General features: G+C 34.3%; 1 protein-coding gene across 3 annotated transcripts in view; it reads right to left on the bottom strand.

The window, feature by feature from the left end:
- Window positions 1–17,391, bottom strand: part of Rictor (RPTOR independent companion of MTOR complex 2) — an 85,662-nt gene that overhangs the window by 28,350 nt on the left and 39,921 nt on the right. For all 3 annotated transcript variants that reach the window (XM_090332019.1, XM_090332020.1, XM_090332021.1), the window contains 18 exons: window positions 16,149–16,318; window positions 15,498–15,565; window positions 14,415–14,482; window positions 13,239–13,321; window positions 12,383–12,470; window positions 11,099–11,189; window positions 10,923–10,989; window positions 10,670–10,750; window positions 8,782–8,882; window positions 7,535–7,700; window positions 6,069–6,170; window positions 5,906–5,952; window positions 3,039–3,174; window positions 2,515–2,714; window positions 1,809–1,935; window positions 1,000–1,164; window positions 786–862; window positions 236–314 (listed from right to left, as the gene is read on the bottom strand). In XM_090332019.1, coding sequence (XP_090188145.1) covers window positions 236–314; window positions 786–862; window positions 1,000–1,164; window positions 1,809–1,935; window positions 2,515–2,714; window positions 3,039–3,174; window positions 5,906–5,952; window positions 6,069–6,170; window positions 7,535–7,700; window positions 8,782–8,882; window positions 10,670–10,750; window positions 10,923–10,989; window positions 11,099–11,189; window positions 12,383–12,470; window positions 13,239–13,321; window positions 14,415–14,482; window positions 15,498–15,565; window positions 16,149–16,318 — 1,916 coding nt within the window. The remainder of the gene's footprint in view (window positions 1–235; window positions 315–785; window positions 863–999; window positions 1,165–1,808; window positions 1,936–2,514; window positions 2,715–3,038; window positions 3,175–5,905; window positions 5,953–6,068; window positions 6,171–7,534; window positions 7,701–8,781; window positions 8,883–10,669; window positions 10,751–10,922; window positions 10,990–11,098; window positions 11,190–12,382; window positions 12,471–13,238; window positions 13,322–14,414; window positions 14,483–15,497; window positions 15,566–16,148; window positions 16,319–17,391) is intronic.

Genomic DNA, 17,391 nt, shown 5'->3' with positions numbered 1-17,391 from the left:
TTCAATAGAATTGACATAAAATCAACAGCTGACTATAAAGTAAATATGACAACTTTAAAATGGACAAAAATAAAAAAGTATTAATATGTAGGGAATTACACAGATTTTTACTTCATGTTAATAGATACATGGTTAAATTCAGCAATTTTAAAATTTCAGTGATATAAAAAATACCACTGTAACTAAATTTTCCACATGAAAACATTGCAAATTAAAACAAACAATTAGAAGTTACCTTGTGCCACTTTTCCAGTTGTTTTGCTACATAACCCCTTTCATTCAGATAGGAAAATCCTTTTGGAATGGAGAGAAATCTGTAAATTAAAACAACTGTAATTTAATATTAAGAATGATAAGAAATGAACAAGGAGGTAAACATGGTTGACATATATAAAAGACAAAACAAAATATATACAAAAACAGAATGTATATAACAGTTAAGACAAAACATTCAACTAAACTTACTGAAATTTCAGTTGAAGATAAATTTTCAATTTTTGCACAAACAGATGACTCTGATTGTATTAAAAAATATAGCATGAAACAAAGAAATGTTAAACAGATACACAAAGATACAGACACATACACACAGCCCTATTAAGGAGAACAGTGAACAGACTTTAATTATAGAAAAGATGTCCAAGATTGTATAATAGATCTGTTTCTACAGTTACACTTTAAACTCTTTCAGAATACTTCCAATTTGCATTGCAATCTAGCTTTTGTGTTACACTACCAGAGACAATGTCATAGAAAAAACAGAAGAGAATTTACTTAAAATTTACCTCAAGAGGAGAAGTAAACCCTTGTCTCCAAGGTGGGACAAAGCTGGCTTCATCTGAATAAGAGCATGAAGATTGGCCTAAAAATGAACAACTGCTTAAATACAGTATATTTTTCAAAATGCTGATATTACATAATTATATTACTGTCAATTAAAATTTTAATATTTTAAAATTCAGTGTTATTTCATTATTAAAAAAATATTTGTAACTTTACCTTGTCTTCACAAGCTTCATCAAGGATATCCAAAGCTTCAGAAGAAATTGTTTTGTTTTTATCATGTAACTGAGTCACAAGTAGCTCAATTCCCCAATTATTGAAGAACTCAACATTAGCTCTCAATAATACTCTTAAATGTTTTGTTGCATACAGCCTACAGGCCTATAAAGATAAATGAATACATTAGAAAAAAGTATCTTCATTATGACTAGCCTATTTATTTTGTTTTGGCAAGTCTTTGGAAAAAACAGAAGCAATAAAACTGATAGTTTTATACTTAATATAAATATCCCTCTCTATGAAGCTGTTTCTTTCAGTCCCTAAAAAACTATGTGTACTGGCTGGGCACAGTAGCTTTTCCCTGTAATTTCACATATTTGGGAGGCAGAGATTAGGGTACTCTAGTTCACAGTCCAGACAAAAGACAGAGAAACTCCATCTGAACAAACAAGCAGGATATAGTGGTACATGCCTGAAATTCCAGCTATGTGGGAGGCACAAAGAGAAGATTGTGGCTCAGAGAAAAGCAGATAAACTATTAGTCTTATCTGAAAGATAACTGAAGCTAAGAGGATGAAGTTGTAGCTTAAGTAGTAAAATAGGACTTACCTGCAAGCATAAAGCCCCGAGTTTAAACCCAGTAAGGCCAAAAAGAAAAAAATATGGGTACTATAAACTCACAGTTTCTCCTAAAAATTTAAAGTATTCCCAATTTCTACCTATTATATTATTGGAGTTTATAATTTTACTTAGTATTAAGCTAAATAGTTACTTAAAATATAGTTTTGCCAACTGTGTATACTCACATCAGTAGCTGCTGTCAGAATTTTGGAAAGTATGACTCTAGCTAATCCATCTCGGCTATAGTCTAAACTTGACACAGTCAGTTTTAGCAAATGATCTTGGTTTTTCAAGGAGCAAAGATTAAGAAGACTGAAAAAAAAAAGAAAGTAATTAAGGTTAAGATTACTAAAATTGCTATGCTGATTAATTCAACATTTTTCCAGCTTTCTTGAGATATTTAACAAATTAAAAATGAATATATCTAAAGTAAATACACACACATATATATTAGAGAGACAGAGAGAGAGAAAGGAAGATATATATAGAGAAAGGGAGAGTGTATAGATATATCTACATATGGATAGAGGGGGGAGGTAAAGAGGGAGAGGGAAAAGGAAAAAGAGGGAGAAGAGAGAGGAATCTCAAAAAAAATGATCAACCTATATAGCACATCCAACACTACAGTTATCATTTTGTGTGTGGCTGTGCCAACAACTCAACAGACTTTATATAATAATATAAAAACACATTTCTGAAATAAAGTAATGAAAAATATATAACATCAAAGAGAACAGCAATCTTCTAAAAAGTAAAAATTTTAAAAACTGACGTATAATAACTAAAAAGAATACTAGTTATTTCACTGCATTAAAAATAAAAAGAGGCAGGATGCAACTAAGTTTGAGCCAGCCTGCCAAGACATGCTACACAGAATCTAGGGATGCTCACCATTGAAATACACTGCATTTTTCCAGCATTTTGACTCCATGAGGGTGGCAAGAAAGTGTTCCAATAAATAAAAAGTAGTGTTGACTGAGGGTAGTCAATAAACCATTATTTTGAAGACTTCTTTCAGGTTTCATTCCAGTTGAGGCATTGAGCCACTGAACAATATCCTTCACTAGATCTTCTAAGTACCCTTGCCCATCCTATAATTAGAAAAGTCAACTTTATAATCAGATAGAAAATAACAATTAACTAATATATTACTAATAATAGACATCAATCTCTGAGTATCTGTTATTTATAATCCCATTTAACACAATACTATCTGATAGAAGAGCAAATCATGTCACACAGATCCTTTTAATTAGCTAGTGACTAAGGACTGAAATCTTGGTCTTAACTCACTTCTTATGCTTCTAAATAAAGCTTATGCCTACTTAGATATAGAAGTTAAACAGAAGGCAGTAAAAGACTAACACAGGTAGTAAATTCAATTGTAAAAATGTTGCTGTGAAATGAGGGCTTACCTCTTCAGACTCAAGAAGAAATTCTGTAAACTGGCAACCAACAACTGTGAGCTGCTTGGACTTAGCAAAGTCCAAATCCAGATTGGCATATAACTTACTGCTAGGTTTGTAAAAATAAAGAAGCCTTCGAACAAACCTAAGACCAAACAAGTAAAAGTGTCAACAAAGTGAGAAGCCAAAGAATTATTAAAGAATTCTGACCACACAACCATGTTAGGATGCAACAAAGTTAAAAAAATATACATATTTTGGATCTAATCCATTGAGAGTCAATGACAAGAGATTTAATAAACACATTTGTACCATTTTTAAAAAACTTTCTGTAAAGAACATTTCATAGAGTAAGAATTTTTCAGTAAAATGTTTTGGTAAAAGAGATATCTAGAATATAAAAGTTGAGCAAATATGAAGAGGGCCTTTCACAATGAATTTATGAACATAATTTGTATTATTTCAGCAGCTTTCAACACTGTGTGCTAACTATCCATTTAATTTAGTTTACTTTAATTTCATGCACTACAATCTAATCCAACACAGGAGTGTAGGACATCATCTCTGTTCTTAAGGAACATAAAAGCTAGTACCTAAACATCTTTATTTTAGTGTAAATTTTTACATTTGGTATATTCCTCAAATTTTGATACCTGTATTAAGTTGCAAATCATGAAAGACGAACAAAAATAATGTGAATGGGATCAACATAAAGTAAGGCTGTCTTGCCTAAATGTGTTGGCAAAATTGGCTATTCATGTGTAGAAAACTGAAGCTCGATCCTGTACCAGAACCAATTCAAAATGAATTAAAGAACTCAGTATGAGGATGGATACCATGAAAATATTAAAGAAAGAAGTAAGGGAAACAGTAGGAGGAGTTCCGGTGGTTAAATGGAGATAAGAGTCTCAGGGACTTCAGTGCCTGGGCTGGCTTTGAATCAGATCTCAGATCTCAGTGTCCTGAGTAGCTAGGATTGCAGGCATAAGCCATCCAAGCCTGGCTAACACTAGGACTTCTGAACATGGGTAGAAACTTCCTATGTAGATCCAGAATCACAACAAATCAAAGTAAGACTGGATAAATGGAACTGCATCAAACTGAAGAGCTTCTGCATGGCAAAGGGCATAGCTAATGAGGGGAAAAAAAAAACCAAAACCAAAAACCCAAAGAATGGGAAAAGATTTTTACCAGCTATACATTAGACAAGGACCTCACATCTAAAATATACTCAGAGCTCAAACAAGTCTCCCCCCCAAAAATAAACCCTCAAAAATGCAACAACCCGATTAATAAATGGGCTACAGACTTAGACTTTTCAGGAGAAATAAAAAAATGACCAATAGACACATGATGAAATGTTTAACATCTCTGGCCATAAGAGAAACGCAAATCAAAAGAATACTGTGATTCTACTGCACCCCAGTTAGAATGGCCATTATCAAGAAAACAAGTAAAAACAAATGCTGGTTGGAAAGCAGTATGGAGGTTCTCCAAAAGACTAGAGACCTTCCTTATGACCCAGCAATCCCCACTCTTAGGCCACACTAAAGTGATCAGCACAGCCATGTTCACTGCAGAATTATTTACCATAGCCAAGATATGCAATCAATTCATATGCCCTTCAGTGGATGAGTGGATCAAGAATACACACACACACACGCACACAATGGAATTCTACCTTTCTATCAGAATATTGCCCTATTCATAAAGAAATGGAGACTTGAAAAAAAATTATACAAAGGAAAATAAGCCAGACCCAAAGAAACATAGGTTGCATGGTTTCCCTAATTTGCTATAACCAGAATGTACCTATAAATCTATAAATATACACACTGAATGATTAAAAAAATATATATACATATATGCATGTATATATGTGTATATATATGTATATATATGTATATATGCATGATATGCTTATACCCGACATTTACATAGTAAGGCTGCCAAAGGAGGAACATAGGGATGAATCATGAAGGCTCAATGGCTATGTATATCTAATTATATAAAATAATCTTTATCAAAATAAACTCCAAGAAAAGGAAACAAGGGATTTTTGTTGTTGTTGCTGTTTCTACTGTCTTTTCCTTTTGTCTTCTTCATAAGTTTGGGAGGGTAAGAGGGGCACAGAAAAAGTAAAACAAAGCGTAAACTAATACAATAGGGGTACTTACTAGACTCTATGTGAGAAATGAACTATACATCTTGTGGGTGAGGATGGAAGGGAAAAAGTAGGAGAGAGCAAGGGAAAGGAAATATTGTTCAAAAATAACTGTACTCATTACCTGACTCATTGAGTAACTGTAACCCCTCTGTGTATTACCTCTTACAATAACAATAATATATACATATATATGATATGAGTATCGGTAACTGGCTAGTTGAAACTTAGGAGTAAAATGTTCTGGGTATATGAGAGAAGCTGAAATGTTCTATAAGCTGTGACCATTACTAATAGAGAGTGCTAAGGGGTAAAAAGAAATGCAACTTTTCAAAATAAGATGTGAACGATGCACAAATTATATATTTAAAATGTATATCATTATAATATCATCCTTTGCATTAAGGATTAAAATGTATATACTTATAATATCCTTTACATTAAGGATTAAGGCACCTACAAAATTGATGACTACCCCAATTTAAAAACTTTTATCTCAATGACTTTGACCCAAAACTAAAAGCAAATATATGTGACCAGAAAATAATTAGCAAATGTGTTGACTCTACTTACCTATACATATATCTACTGAATATTAATTAACTAAATGTACACATGTAGCTTTAAAATGCCAATTATTACATTCAGGAGGCATTAGGCATAATTGAAATGTAAGTTTCTTAAATTAAAATACACAATAGTTTTTACATACCTGTGTAACTGTTCATCTTTATAGTTTCTTAGATTTATATTTGGCCACTAGAAAAACATAATATGTTATATGTAAATACATTTATCAACTCCTAAACACGGAGCTATAATAAAAATGATAATAAAATGAAAACAAGTCATCAAAACAAAGTCATTTGCAATACCTTAAGAATGGTCCCTATAAGATTCCAATTCCATTCAAGATTCTCTTTGTGTTGAAGGACTTGGCTATCCCGAAGGTTCATTAAAAGGGCTTCTTCTGTATCCTAAAATCACCAGAGAGCCAGAGAGCAAATAAGACAAGGAAGGTAAACTTTCCTCACACAGACCCCTAAATCCAAATTTTAAAAATGAAAAGACAGGCCGGGAGCTTGGCCTAGTGATAGGTAGAGTGCTTGCCTACTAGCATGCACGAAGACCCAGGTTCCATTCCTGGGTACCATATGTATAGAAAAAGCCAGAAATGGTGCTGTGGCTCAAGTGGCAGAGTGCTAGCCTTAAGGAAAAAGCCCAAGGACAGTGCTCAGGCCCTGAGCTCAAGCCCCAGGACTGGCAAAAAAAAAAGAAAAAAGAAAAAGAAAAATGGAAGACATTTCCTTATACACAGATTATAAAAAATTCTTAATTTTAAAAGGCATTAAGGCATCTGAGCATGTACCTCCCCACCCACTACTGTCATTTTTCCACCAGAAAATACTGTGGTGCCTTTGCCACGATGCTGCAAGGGTTCTGAGGTAGAGTTCTATATTCTGAAGAATGGATCAAGAGTACCAGAGGCTGCTGTGTCCCATTTGTGGACCTCGAGAGCTGAAATAGCACAGGATGCACAAGATACTATTTCCTTCAAAGCTCATAACCACTTGGTGCTGTCTTAACGTTAGAACCAACTTTCAGGAGGTAGAGATTTTAGAATCTTCTGTCCATTGCAAAAAGCAACAAAAAATGAGTGGATTTCTCCTGTTGCTTCCTAGGGTATTATGTCACATGTGTATGCAATCAGTTTCAGATTCAGTGTTTAATGCATCTATCCCTTGTTGCAAACCCAGACAAGACAGACCATACCTGGTCAGACTTGAAAAGAAGTGATGCCCAGAGGTTTTCCACTGATCAGGAATTTGGGATGATACATTAGGGGTTACTCAGGCTTTTTAGTTTATACATATTCTACATCCTGAGAATCAAAAAGCCATTCCATCTATACATCCACATACTGTAAAACTATCACATCAAAGCTATGTGTTCTGTGCTACTAAAGCAAAGCCTATCTGCAAATAATAATAAGAAAATTCAGTCATGAATACACTGAAAAACTCAGACATGTATAATAAAATCCAGTGTTGAAGAATTAGGAAACTTTGTATAGTTAAAAATCATGACTGAGCCAGGCACGGTGGGTGGCTCATGCATGTAATCCTAGCTACTCAAGAGGCTGAGATCCGAGGATTGTGGTTCAAAGCCAGCCCAGGCACTAAAGTCAATAAGACTCTTATCTTCAATTAACCACTAGAAAACAGGAAGTGGGGCTGAGGCTACAAGGGGAGGGCAGTAGCCTTGAGCTGAAGAGCTCAGTGACAGCACCCAGGCCCAGAGTTCAAGTCCCATGATCGGAAAAAAAAAATCATGACTATACCTTAAGAACAAATATGTCTTTCTGGACTCGAAGATAGTGATCCCGTTTCTGGTGTGTTGCCACTGCTTTCTGAATAATGTGATCCAAATGAAGGCTGTAAGGCTTGGGTCCTCGTTTTTTCATTTCATGGAAGCGTTTCAAACAGTTTAGCGCTGCACTAGCTCTCCTAATAAGGAAAAAGGGGTAGACTACAGCAAAACTAGCAACATTTTAAAGTAATAACTTTGATAAGCTCTTAAGATAACAATTCAAGGACAGAGATTACCATATAGAAAGAGATAAAACTCTGAACAATTAAGTAAAAACAATAAATACCAAAAAGCTGAAACAAGTCTTGAATGAGGGGAGTGAAATTAAAAGGAAGGAGGTGGACAAATGGAAAGAGGAATGGTGGGCAGACAGTCATAACACTTTGTCAACAAATGGAATTAAGCAACTTGAGGAGACAACAGAATGGGATAAATGGGGATAGGGGAAAAATAATAAAGGTAACTGGGATCTGGTATAAATTGACATGTTAAATTAAAACCATTGGTACAAAACAAAAAGACACACTCCACGTGACCAAATATGGAAGCACAAAGAAAAAAGACAAGAATAATGCCTGTGATCCCAGCTACATGGGAAGTCAGTGGACCAAGTCTAAAAAAACTCAGAAAAACTGAGAAACCTTGTCTGAAAAACAAAAGGATGGAGGTATTGATTCAACTGGAAGAGTGCCTGCCTTGCAAGTGAAAGACCCCAAGTTCTAACTCCAGTATCAACAAGAAAGGAGAAAGGAGAAAAGAGGAAGGGAGCCTGAAGAAGGGAACAATTTATTTTTTCTCCAGTATGAGTTATAAAAATTTAAGTCATACAGGAAAAAATGAATTATATGTGGATAGTGAAAATTTGAAATAATTTATACTTTTTTTAAGCCTAGATTGGTACTTTAAACACAAAAATTAAAACTCTCAAACACTTTTAATCATGTGACTTTGCTCAGAAACACATCAGAAAAGAAAATTATTTAGTAACTCTATTAATACTTTGTAGCCTAAAATACAAATAAACATTTTGACAATTATTGCTTCCTCTTACTTTAAGGCTTCTTAAAAAATTTCCAAGCATAAACTACCTACAGTACTTTGTTCAAGAAAGAAAGAAAGGGAGCAAGAGCAAGCGAGCGAGATATGGATGGATGTAAGGCAGCCCCAGTGATACTAAATGTCAAGCCTCATGAGCTTTTGTAGAGTTCTGATACTTACAGTCTCTTTTCCTTGGGGATGTCAAAGGAAGCAGCCATATTCATTAGGGTTGGCAAGCAATGTAAATGATGGCTATGTGAATGAGGAAGAATTGTGTTTGCCTACAATAAAACACAACATTTTGTGAGATCTTAGAAACAAAATACTATTGGTATGTTCAAGATCACTAAAAACTTGGGAGGATTTACATAAAATTAACATAATTGGTTATCTTCCTCAATACCTACAATTTTTATGTATTGTAAATAAGATGAGATATAACAAATGTAAGCATATAAATATACATTAAAAAGACAGATTTTCACAGGCCCTATATTAACTATTGAATGTTTCTATTTTTCTATTTGCAATTTGTTTCTATTTGTCTCTATTTATTTCTATTTTTCTATTTCCTAATTTGATTCTAGTAAACTAAATTTTTGACTGGCCTAAAAGGATTATATATAAAGATACCATTTAAAAATCCTAGATGCAATACGACACTTATAAGCTGATACATCAGTCTTGAAAATCAGTCTCTCAAGTGTATAAAATCTTACCATGCTATCTTCTTTCAAGAAATAAGGATAAATATATTATCCATATATATATATATATATATATATCCTTATATATATTAGATGTAGGAATAAGTAATTAACTAATGCCACTGTGCTTAAAGTTGGTAAGATTTAGATTTCAAGAGCACAGAGTTCTGGTCTTTGCAAAAAGGGAGATTAAATTCATAAAAAAGATTCCATTATATTAAAAAGCAAAGCTAAACAACAACAAAAATCACCGAGATACAGATATCCTCATAGGAAATGATGTTATGTATATGTGTGCGTGCGAGTGTGTTGTGTCTACTGTAGCTTGAACTTAGAGCCTGGACGCTGTCCCCTTAGCCATTTTACTTAAGGCCGAAACTCTACCATTTGAGCCACATTTCTACTTCCAGCTTTTTGCTCATTTATTGGAAATTAAGAGTCCTGAGTTCAAATTCTGTACTGTTACAAAAGAGAGAATACATAAAATACACATAACCTATAAAATTATTCTTTCACATACGGGTTAAGGAACATAGCAAGTGGATGATCAACACATTAAAAAGAAGAAAACCTGTGCTCTATGCCCATTACTCACTTACACACATAATCACGGTGCTATATGGTGGGAGGATAACAGTTAAGAGTGCAGCTAAGGATGGGAAGACTATACAATCCTACCTGAAAAAAATAATTAAAGCAAAAAGGTATGGGAGAATAGCTTAAGTGGAAGAAAGCTTGTCTAGAGAGCAGCAAGACACTAAGATTAAGCTTGACAGCATTAAAAAATAGATTGACATTCAGTACTGAGCACCTACTTACTACATTTATTTATAAAACTATGCATCATGTATATATACTTCTCATAAAACATAAAAGTATTTTTGTAATGCAAAGATAAAGATTCCTAAAAAACTCAAATTCAGTAAGCTTGGTGACCTGTAATCCTGGTTACATTGGGAAGTAAGGATCAGGGCATTATGTTTAAACACCACCCTGAGAAAAAAAACTTTGAACCCATCTCAAGAGACAGTCTATCTTAAGGCTGGGTGCTATGGCACGCACATGTCATCTTTGATGGAACAGAGACATACAAGTAGGAAAATCACAGTCCAGGCTGGCCTAAGTCTCAAATGAGACATACTTAAGATAACCAATGTAAAAAAGGGCAGGAGGCATGGGTCAAGTGGTAGAGTACCTGTCTAACAAGCACAAGGCCTTGAGTTCAATGTCTGCTACCACCAAAACAAAATGAATTTATTTTATTTGCGGGCATAAATTAAAGCAAGGTTATTAAATTAACCTGTTTTTATTAATTAAAACATTGAAGTGTGAAACATATTATCTGAAGTTGCAATACTTACCATATGTAAAAGCTCTCCTAAAAGGATGGTAGCTCTAACAGAGATATGGTCATCACTGTTAGTTATCACTTCAACCAAACCCTATGAAAACAAAAAAATACGTGTATACATACATATGTGTGTGTGTGTGTGTGTATATATGCATACACAAAATTATTTACATGAATACATTTATACATCAGATGTGCTTTTCACTCTGAATTTTTAGTTCACATAAAAAGGGACATAATAGAAGGAGGTTTATAATTGTTACCTCTAAAAGTCCATTACGAATAAATGCAGAGAGAATTAGTGCCAAATAATTATCCATGAGGTCTGGCCTGGAAATAAACATAGCACATAAATTATTTAACTAATGTTCCATGTAGTACATAGTCTAACATAAAAGCAGTAATTACAAATTGAAACCATTTTCATATTTAATGCTACCTGGATCTGGCACGATGAGGGAGAATAGTTTTTGCCTCAGCTGCTACAAAGCCATCTGAAAGCCTCCAACTGTCTTGGAATCTTCCTGGATCTAAAATTTAAGATCAAGTGGTTACAAAGACAATTAGGTAACACTAAAAAAGGTGGGTGTGGCTAATAAAGAACTTTAAAAAGGTTCTTTAAAGCTGGGCGAGGTAGCTCATGCCTATAATCCTAGCTACTCAGGAGACTGAGATCTGAGGGTCAAGGTTCAAAGCCAGCCTGGGCACAAAAGGACCTGAGACTCTTATCTCCAATTAACCTCTAGAACACAGGAAGTGGGGCTTGGCTCAAGGGTAGGGTGGTAGCCTTGAGCTGAAGAGCTCAGTGACACTGCCCAGGCAGAGTTCAAGCCCTGTGACCCACCGGAAAAAAAAAAAGTGTTTTGTTTTGTTTTAAAAAAAGCTATTCATATAAATGTACACAGATCTAACTTCCTTCTTTTGGGACTTAAGAGGGGTCTTTTGACTAAATTAAGAGAACTATTAGGTAATCTATAAATTATTAAAACGGATGTGTGGCTTAAGCCTGTAATCCACCTTCTTAGGATGCTAAGAACAGGAGGACTGTAGCTAGAAGCAAAGCTAGATTTGCACAATATTTGCAATATCCAGCTCAACCAATAAGAAAGAAGTAGATAGGTATGGTGACATGTGCTTGCCTACCATCTCCAGCTACATAGGAAGCATAAATAAAAAGATTATCCTAGCTGGGTGCTGTGGCTCACACCTGTAAATTCTAGCTACTCAGTAGGCTAATATCTGAGTATCCAAGTTCAAAGCCAGCCAGGGCACAAAAGGTTCCCGAGACTCTTATCTCTAATTAGCTACCAGAAAACCTGAAGTGGCTCTGTGGCTCAAGTGATGAGTGCTAACCTTAACCTGAAGAGCTCAGGACAGCTCCCAGGCTCAGAAGTTCAAGCTCCAGAACCGTCCCTCCCCACTCCCCCAAAAAAGAAGACTGTCTTCCAAGCCAAATTCAGCAATTAATACCAAGACCCTAGCTGAAAAATACCCAAAACAAAAAAGGTTGGGGTATGTGGGCAAGGGGCTTAGTACCTGATTCAACTTCCAAAAAAGAAAAGGTATGGGGGATGGCTGTTTCCTCTCTTACTTTCTTGGCCCATTTTCCTATTAATTTTATTGCTTATTTGTAAACTAGGGTGATGAAGAAATTTAAAACTTTTAGTTCTGTAACTTAAAAAATTATAATAAGTAATGGGTACAAAAACACTTCAGTACTTACCTACACTGAGCAATGCCTCTATGAACTCCTCTGTGACAATAGGTAAAGGAAGACGAAATATATCATAAAGAACTTCAAGCAGACCTCGCTACAACAGCAAACAAATAGAGTTTACTTATTTCTGTGAAATAGATCTTTAAAGGCTTTTTAATGTCCTATTTAAAATGGTACAAACACAACTTTCCTGTTTTGAAAAATTATGTAGTAAGCACCTAAAATAAAATTACTGACTACTTACTACATGCATCATTTAACTTGTTAAAAAACAAAAAGTCAACCAAATTGCCAAATCCTTCCATTCTCTGTTCAAGAGATCTTTTCTTGCAATCATATCCTTCCATTTTCATGATCTGCCTTTTATTTTCCATTTAAGCAAGGCATACTCTAACATTTCCTAATATTTTTCAACTATAGTTCAAATAAACAAAGGGCTAATAGAAGGAACAAAAATTAAAAGAAAAAATTTAAAGGCAATCACTTTAACCAACATCTTTAAAGTAACTCATAAAAAGTTAAAAACATAATAAAAACTAGAAGCCACAATTTTTCCTAAATGTATTTCTGTGAAACTTGAACCTCTTACAATGAGAATATCCCTTCTATCTTGCATTGTTTAAATGGGCAAAGCACAATTACGTTCAGATTTTCAATTCAAAATTTAAATCCAATTGTCATTACAAATAGTATTTTAAAGAAATTTATAAGATAGTTAAAAGGTTTAATACTTATGTATTTTTTAAATGTTCTACACCACAAATCAGCAGTTACTAAAAAAAACTTCATCTGAAATGACTTTGATAATTATTTCCTTTGTAAAAGATCCAGGAATTAAAGAACTACAGCAACTTTTACCTACCCTTATTTCCATATTTGGGATACAAAGTACCCCAATTAGAGATTGGATCCCAGAGTTTCCAGGTTTACATAAATTAATTATACCTAAGAAAGATTAAAAATATGAATCATTAAAAACTTTTTAGACAATTTTACAGAAATGTATCAAAATGTAAAATATTTTAATGTTTTCCCAAGTTAAGTTATATTATCTGGTTACCATAAGGGTATTTATAAGTGAAATACATTTTAAACATTCGCAGTAATCCCCTACTGATTATAAATTACAATAATTTCATCACTTAAATTCCTTTGGTTTATCTTTCATATCCATGAATCGAGGAGCATCCAATTGACTAATAAATGCCACTCTGGAAAGAATGTGAAAGAGAATAAGACAATGGTCTATTCTCTTTGTTTAATGCTTCTCAGTCCAAAGTGTAAAACGGTATGGGATTTGTCTTTTATTTTTCTAGCGATTAATTGGAGATAAGAATCTCAAGGACTTTAGTGCCTGGGCTGGCTTTGAACTGCAATCCTCAGATTTTAACCTCCTCTGTAGCTAGGAATACAGGCATAAGCCACTGCGCCTGAGTTGGAATTTGTCTTTTAAAAGTTTATTTCTAAATGTATTGACTTCACAAAATGTAAGCAACAGACATCAAATAACTTAGATCTATAACTTAAAATTTTTGATCATTCTAAGTCAAGGAATTCTGAAACTATAAAGTCATCTGTGAAAAAGGCTATGCAAATAGTTAATAAAGAAATCTAAAGTACTCAATACATTAGTCATCAGGGAAAAGATATTGTACTGGATAATTGGATAATGATAACACACCTACTAAAATGGCTAAAATTGAAGACTGACAGTAAATGCTGACAAGAATATCTATGTATACTGATGATAGAAGTATAAAATGTATCATACATATAACATAATCCTAGCTACTCAGGTGGCTGAGTCTGAGGTTCATGCTTCAAAACCAGCCCAAAGTTCGTAAGATTTTTTTTCTTTTTTTGCTAGTCCCAGGGCTTGAACTCAAGGTCTGGGCACTGTCTTTGGGCTTTCTCAAGGCTAATGTTCTACCACTAGAGCCACAGTGCCACTTCTGGCTATGCATGTGATACTGAGGAATCAAGCCCAGGGCTTCGTGCATGCTAAGGAAGCATTCTATCATGTAATGGAATAACATACCTGCCCAAGACCGGAATGTTGCTATGATTCCCATTTTACTGGCTAGAAACCTTGCTTCTCTATCTTCTCTGTTAGGGAAAATAAAGTATCAAAGATATACAATGTTTAAAAAGAATGCAGATTTCACTACTACTAGGTTAGAATAAAAATTATCAGTAATGTGTAAGTATTTATACACAAAACCAAAACATGTTTTGTTTTTGTTTTTTTTTAAAGAACAGGTATATTCCAATATCTGACTCTAAAATAATCTCAACTAAAAATTCAAAACATGATTCACAATAAATTTTAAATCCTGTTTCTCTAATCAGTTCTATTCTTGGGTATTTCTGAAAACTACTCTTATATAGGCTTTAATCAAGTACTAAAAAGAGCAGTCTGCGTAATTGGCATATGTGTTACAAGGCTGCCCCTCAACAAAGAAAATGACATCAACTGGTTTACAGCAGCATGCTCTCTACTTCAAGCCCACACCTCAAACTTATTTTAGCATTCCTCACAAGCAAACTCATTTAAAATATATTCACTGAGAAAGTATTAAATAACAAAGTATTAAATAACAACTAACATCATAAGTTAGTTACTGTCAACTTTATCACTTGTTCTCTTCTATATAACAACTAATTAAGCAAAAGAACTTTTTATATGTTTTGATAATTGATTTATGTCCACCTTCAATTATTTTACAGAATCTTTTTATTATTTTATGTTTCAACTACTATATACTACTATATATACCCTGATGTTTTTTAATAATAAATAAAATTTAAAATAATTTCCACTTAAGTAATGAAAGAGGGAAATGCAACATTGATTCCAACAAGTAAGAATTTTACTTTACCACATACATAGAAAAAAAAGCCAGAAATGGTGCTGAAGCTCAAGTGGTAGAGCTCTAGCCTTGAGGAAGTCCAAGGACAGTGCTCAGGCCCTGAGCTCAAGCCCAGGATTGGCAAAAAAAAAAAAAAAAAGAATTTTACTTAAACTCCTTCTCTGGCCATACATACAATCAAGCAAACATAAATGCTTTACTATATGACATATACATTTCTTCTTCAGTTATAAGGAACCAGTGATACTTACTTGAGTTGTCCTTCAGCTGTATCTGGACTATGTCTATAGTGAAAATCGGTATAGGGTGCTAAGATTCGCTAATTTAAAAAAAAAAAAAAGGAAAGAAAAGAATATATAGTTAGCAGGAGACACAAGATTAAAACACGAAAGTCTTTCAAGACAAATGGGATTCTTAAATAGGTAAATATTTTAATGTACTGATCCTCTAATTTGCTCAGCAAATTTTTGCAGCTGAAACAAAATGCTTTGATGAAATATTCCTAGAAGTATTTCTCATTCCAAACTGAATGAGCTACAAAATGAGTATGAACCAGATGCCAGCGGCAAATGTCTTTAATTCTAGCTACTCAAGAGCCTGATATGTGAGGACTGCATTTTGAATCCAGCCCAGGCAAGAAAATCTGTGAGAATGTTTTTTACGTTAACTACCAAAAAACAAAGAGCCAGGAGTAGAGCTGTGGTTCAAGTGGAAGGGGCTAGCCTGAAGTACAAAATCTCAGGGACAGTGCCCAGGACCATTAAAAAAAAAAAATAGAGGGTGAAATAAATAGATAGAGCCTTGGTTAATATAGGTTTAATCATAAGTATACTGTAATCTATTATTTGAAAATTTCAAGGAAAGAGCATACATTTAAAATGAGAAAATATTAAAGTTCCTACCTCTAGTTCTACATCAACTCGAACATACTGTCGGGTTTTTGGATGATTAAGGAGGTGCAAAATTGTAGTAATGAGGGCTTCATTTATTCGGCTCAATTGGCAGTCAATCACATTTTTCAAGATTGTGTTTAGTCCACCTCGAAGAGCCACAACCTCCGGATTCTGAAGTGCTAAAATGAAAAAGAAAAACCTAACAAATCACAATAGGAATAGAATAAAAAGTAAGCTGACATCTGTGTTTTTATTTTAGCTCTCTCTCTCTCTCTCTCTCTCTTCTCTTTCTCTCTTTTTGGCTGGTACTGGGACTTGAACTTAGGGCCTACGTGCTGTTCCCTAGCTTTATTTTTTTCACTCAAGACTACCACCCTACCATTTGAGCTACAACTCTACTGGCTTTTCAGTGGTTCCACCCATAAGTGTTTCATGGACTTTCCTGCCTCAGCTGGCTACAAACCATGATCCTCTGATCTCAGCCTATTGAGTGGCTAAGATTATAAACCTAAACCACTGGTATCTGACAGCTTTTACTTTGATACTTAGTATTTCGTTGTTGTTCTTGAAAAAAATCTTCAGCCCTATTTACTAGAGCAAATGGATAAAAGATTCCTTTCTTCTTTCCTTCCTCCCTACTTTCTTTCCCTTCCTCCACCTGTTTTTCTTTACCTGAGGTGTAAACACAGGACCCTGAATTTATTAGCAGGCCCTCCACCATCTGAGGCTCACCCACCGAAGGCCTTGTCTTTTGAAATCCTTCAAGATTTTACTAGATTTTTTCCCCCTATCAACTGGCAAGGAGATCTTTTTCTGGTAAAAGTAATTGTCTCTATTTCTAATCTTTTACAATTTTTTATTTCATTTTAGATTTTGCTTTAGATGGTATATTTGATTGTTTTAACTGTATAAAACTACAAAAAGATGCATACCACATACATATGAACAAGCAGAAGCCCACACTTTTGAGTAATTCCTATATTACTCTAAAGATCAAGAGGTTTCTTTGTTTGTGAATGCATAAGCACTATTGCCTAAAACTCACTTGCTATAGAGGCTCCAACTCAAATTCTCCTGCCTTAGCCTTCTGAAAGCTCAGATTATAGGCATGTATCACTATATGTCAACCCATACCTCCTTTATTTACTCATTCATTCGTTCTTGTTAGCTCATGGCCTTTGACTGAATCACTTGAACCTTCACCCATCCTTGTTCAAAGTTTTTACCCAATAATCCTGCTGCCTCCTGTGAA

The sequence above is a fragment of the Megascapheus bottae genome, chromosome 4 (assembly GCF_031878675.1).
Source record: "Megascapheus bottae isolate mThoBot1 chromosome 4, mThoBot2.hap1, whole genome shotgun sequence".
NCBI classification, from domain to species: domain Eukaryota; kingdom Metazoa; phylum Chordata; class Mammalia; order Rodentia; family Geomyidae; genus Megascapheus; species Megascapheus bottae.
The sequence above is the reverse complement of the archived record's forward strand: the minus strand, read 5'-3'. Positions and strand labels throughout refer to the sequence as shown.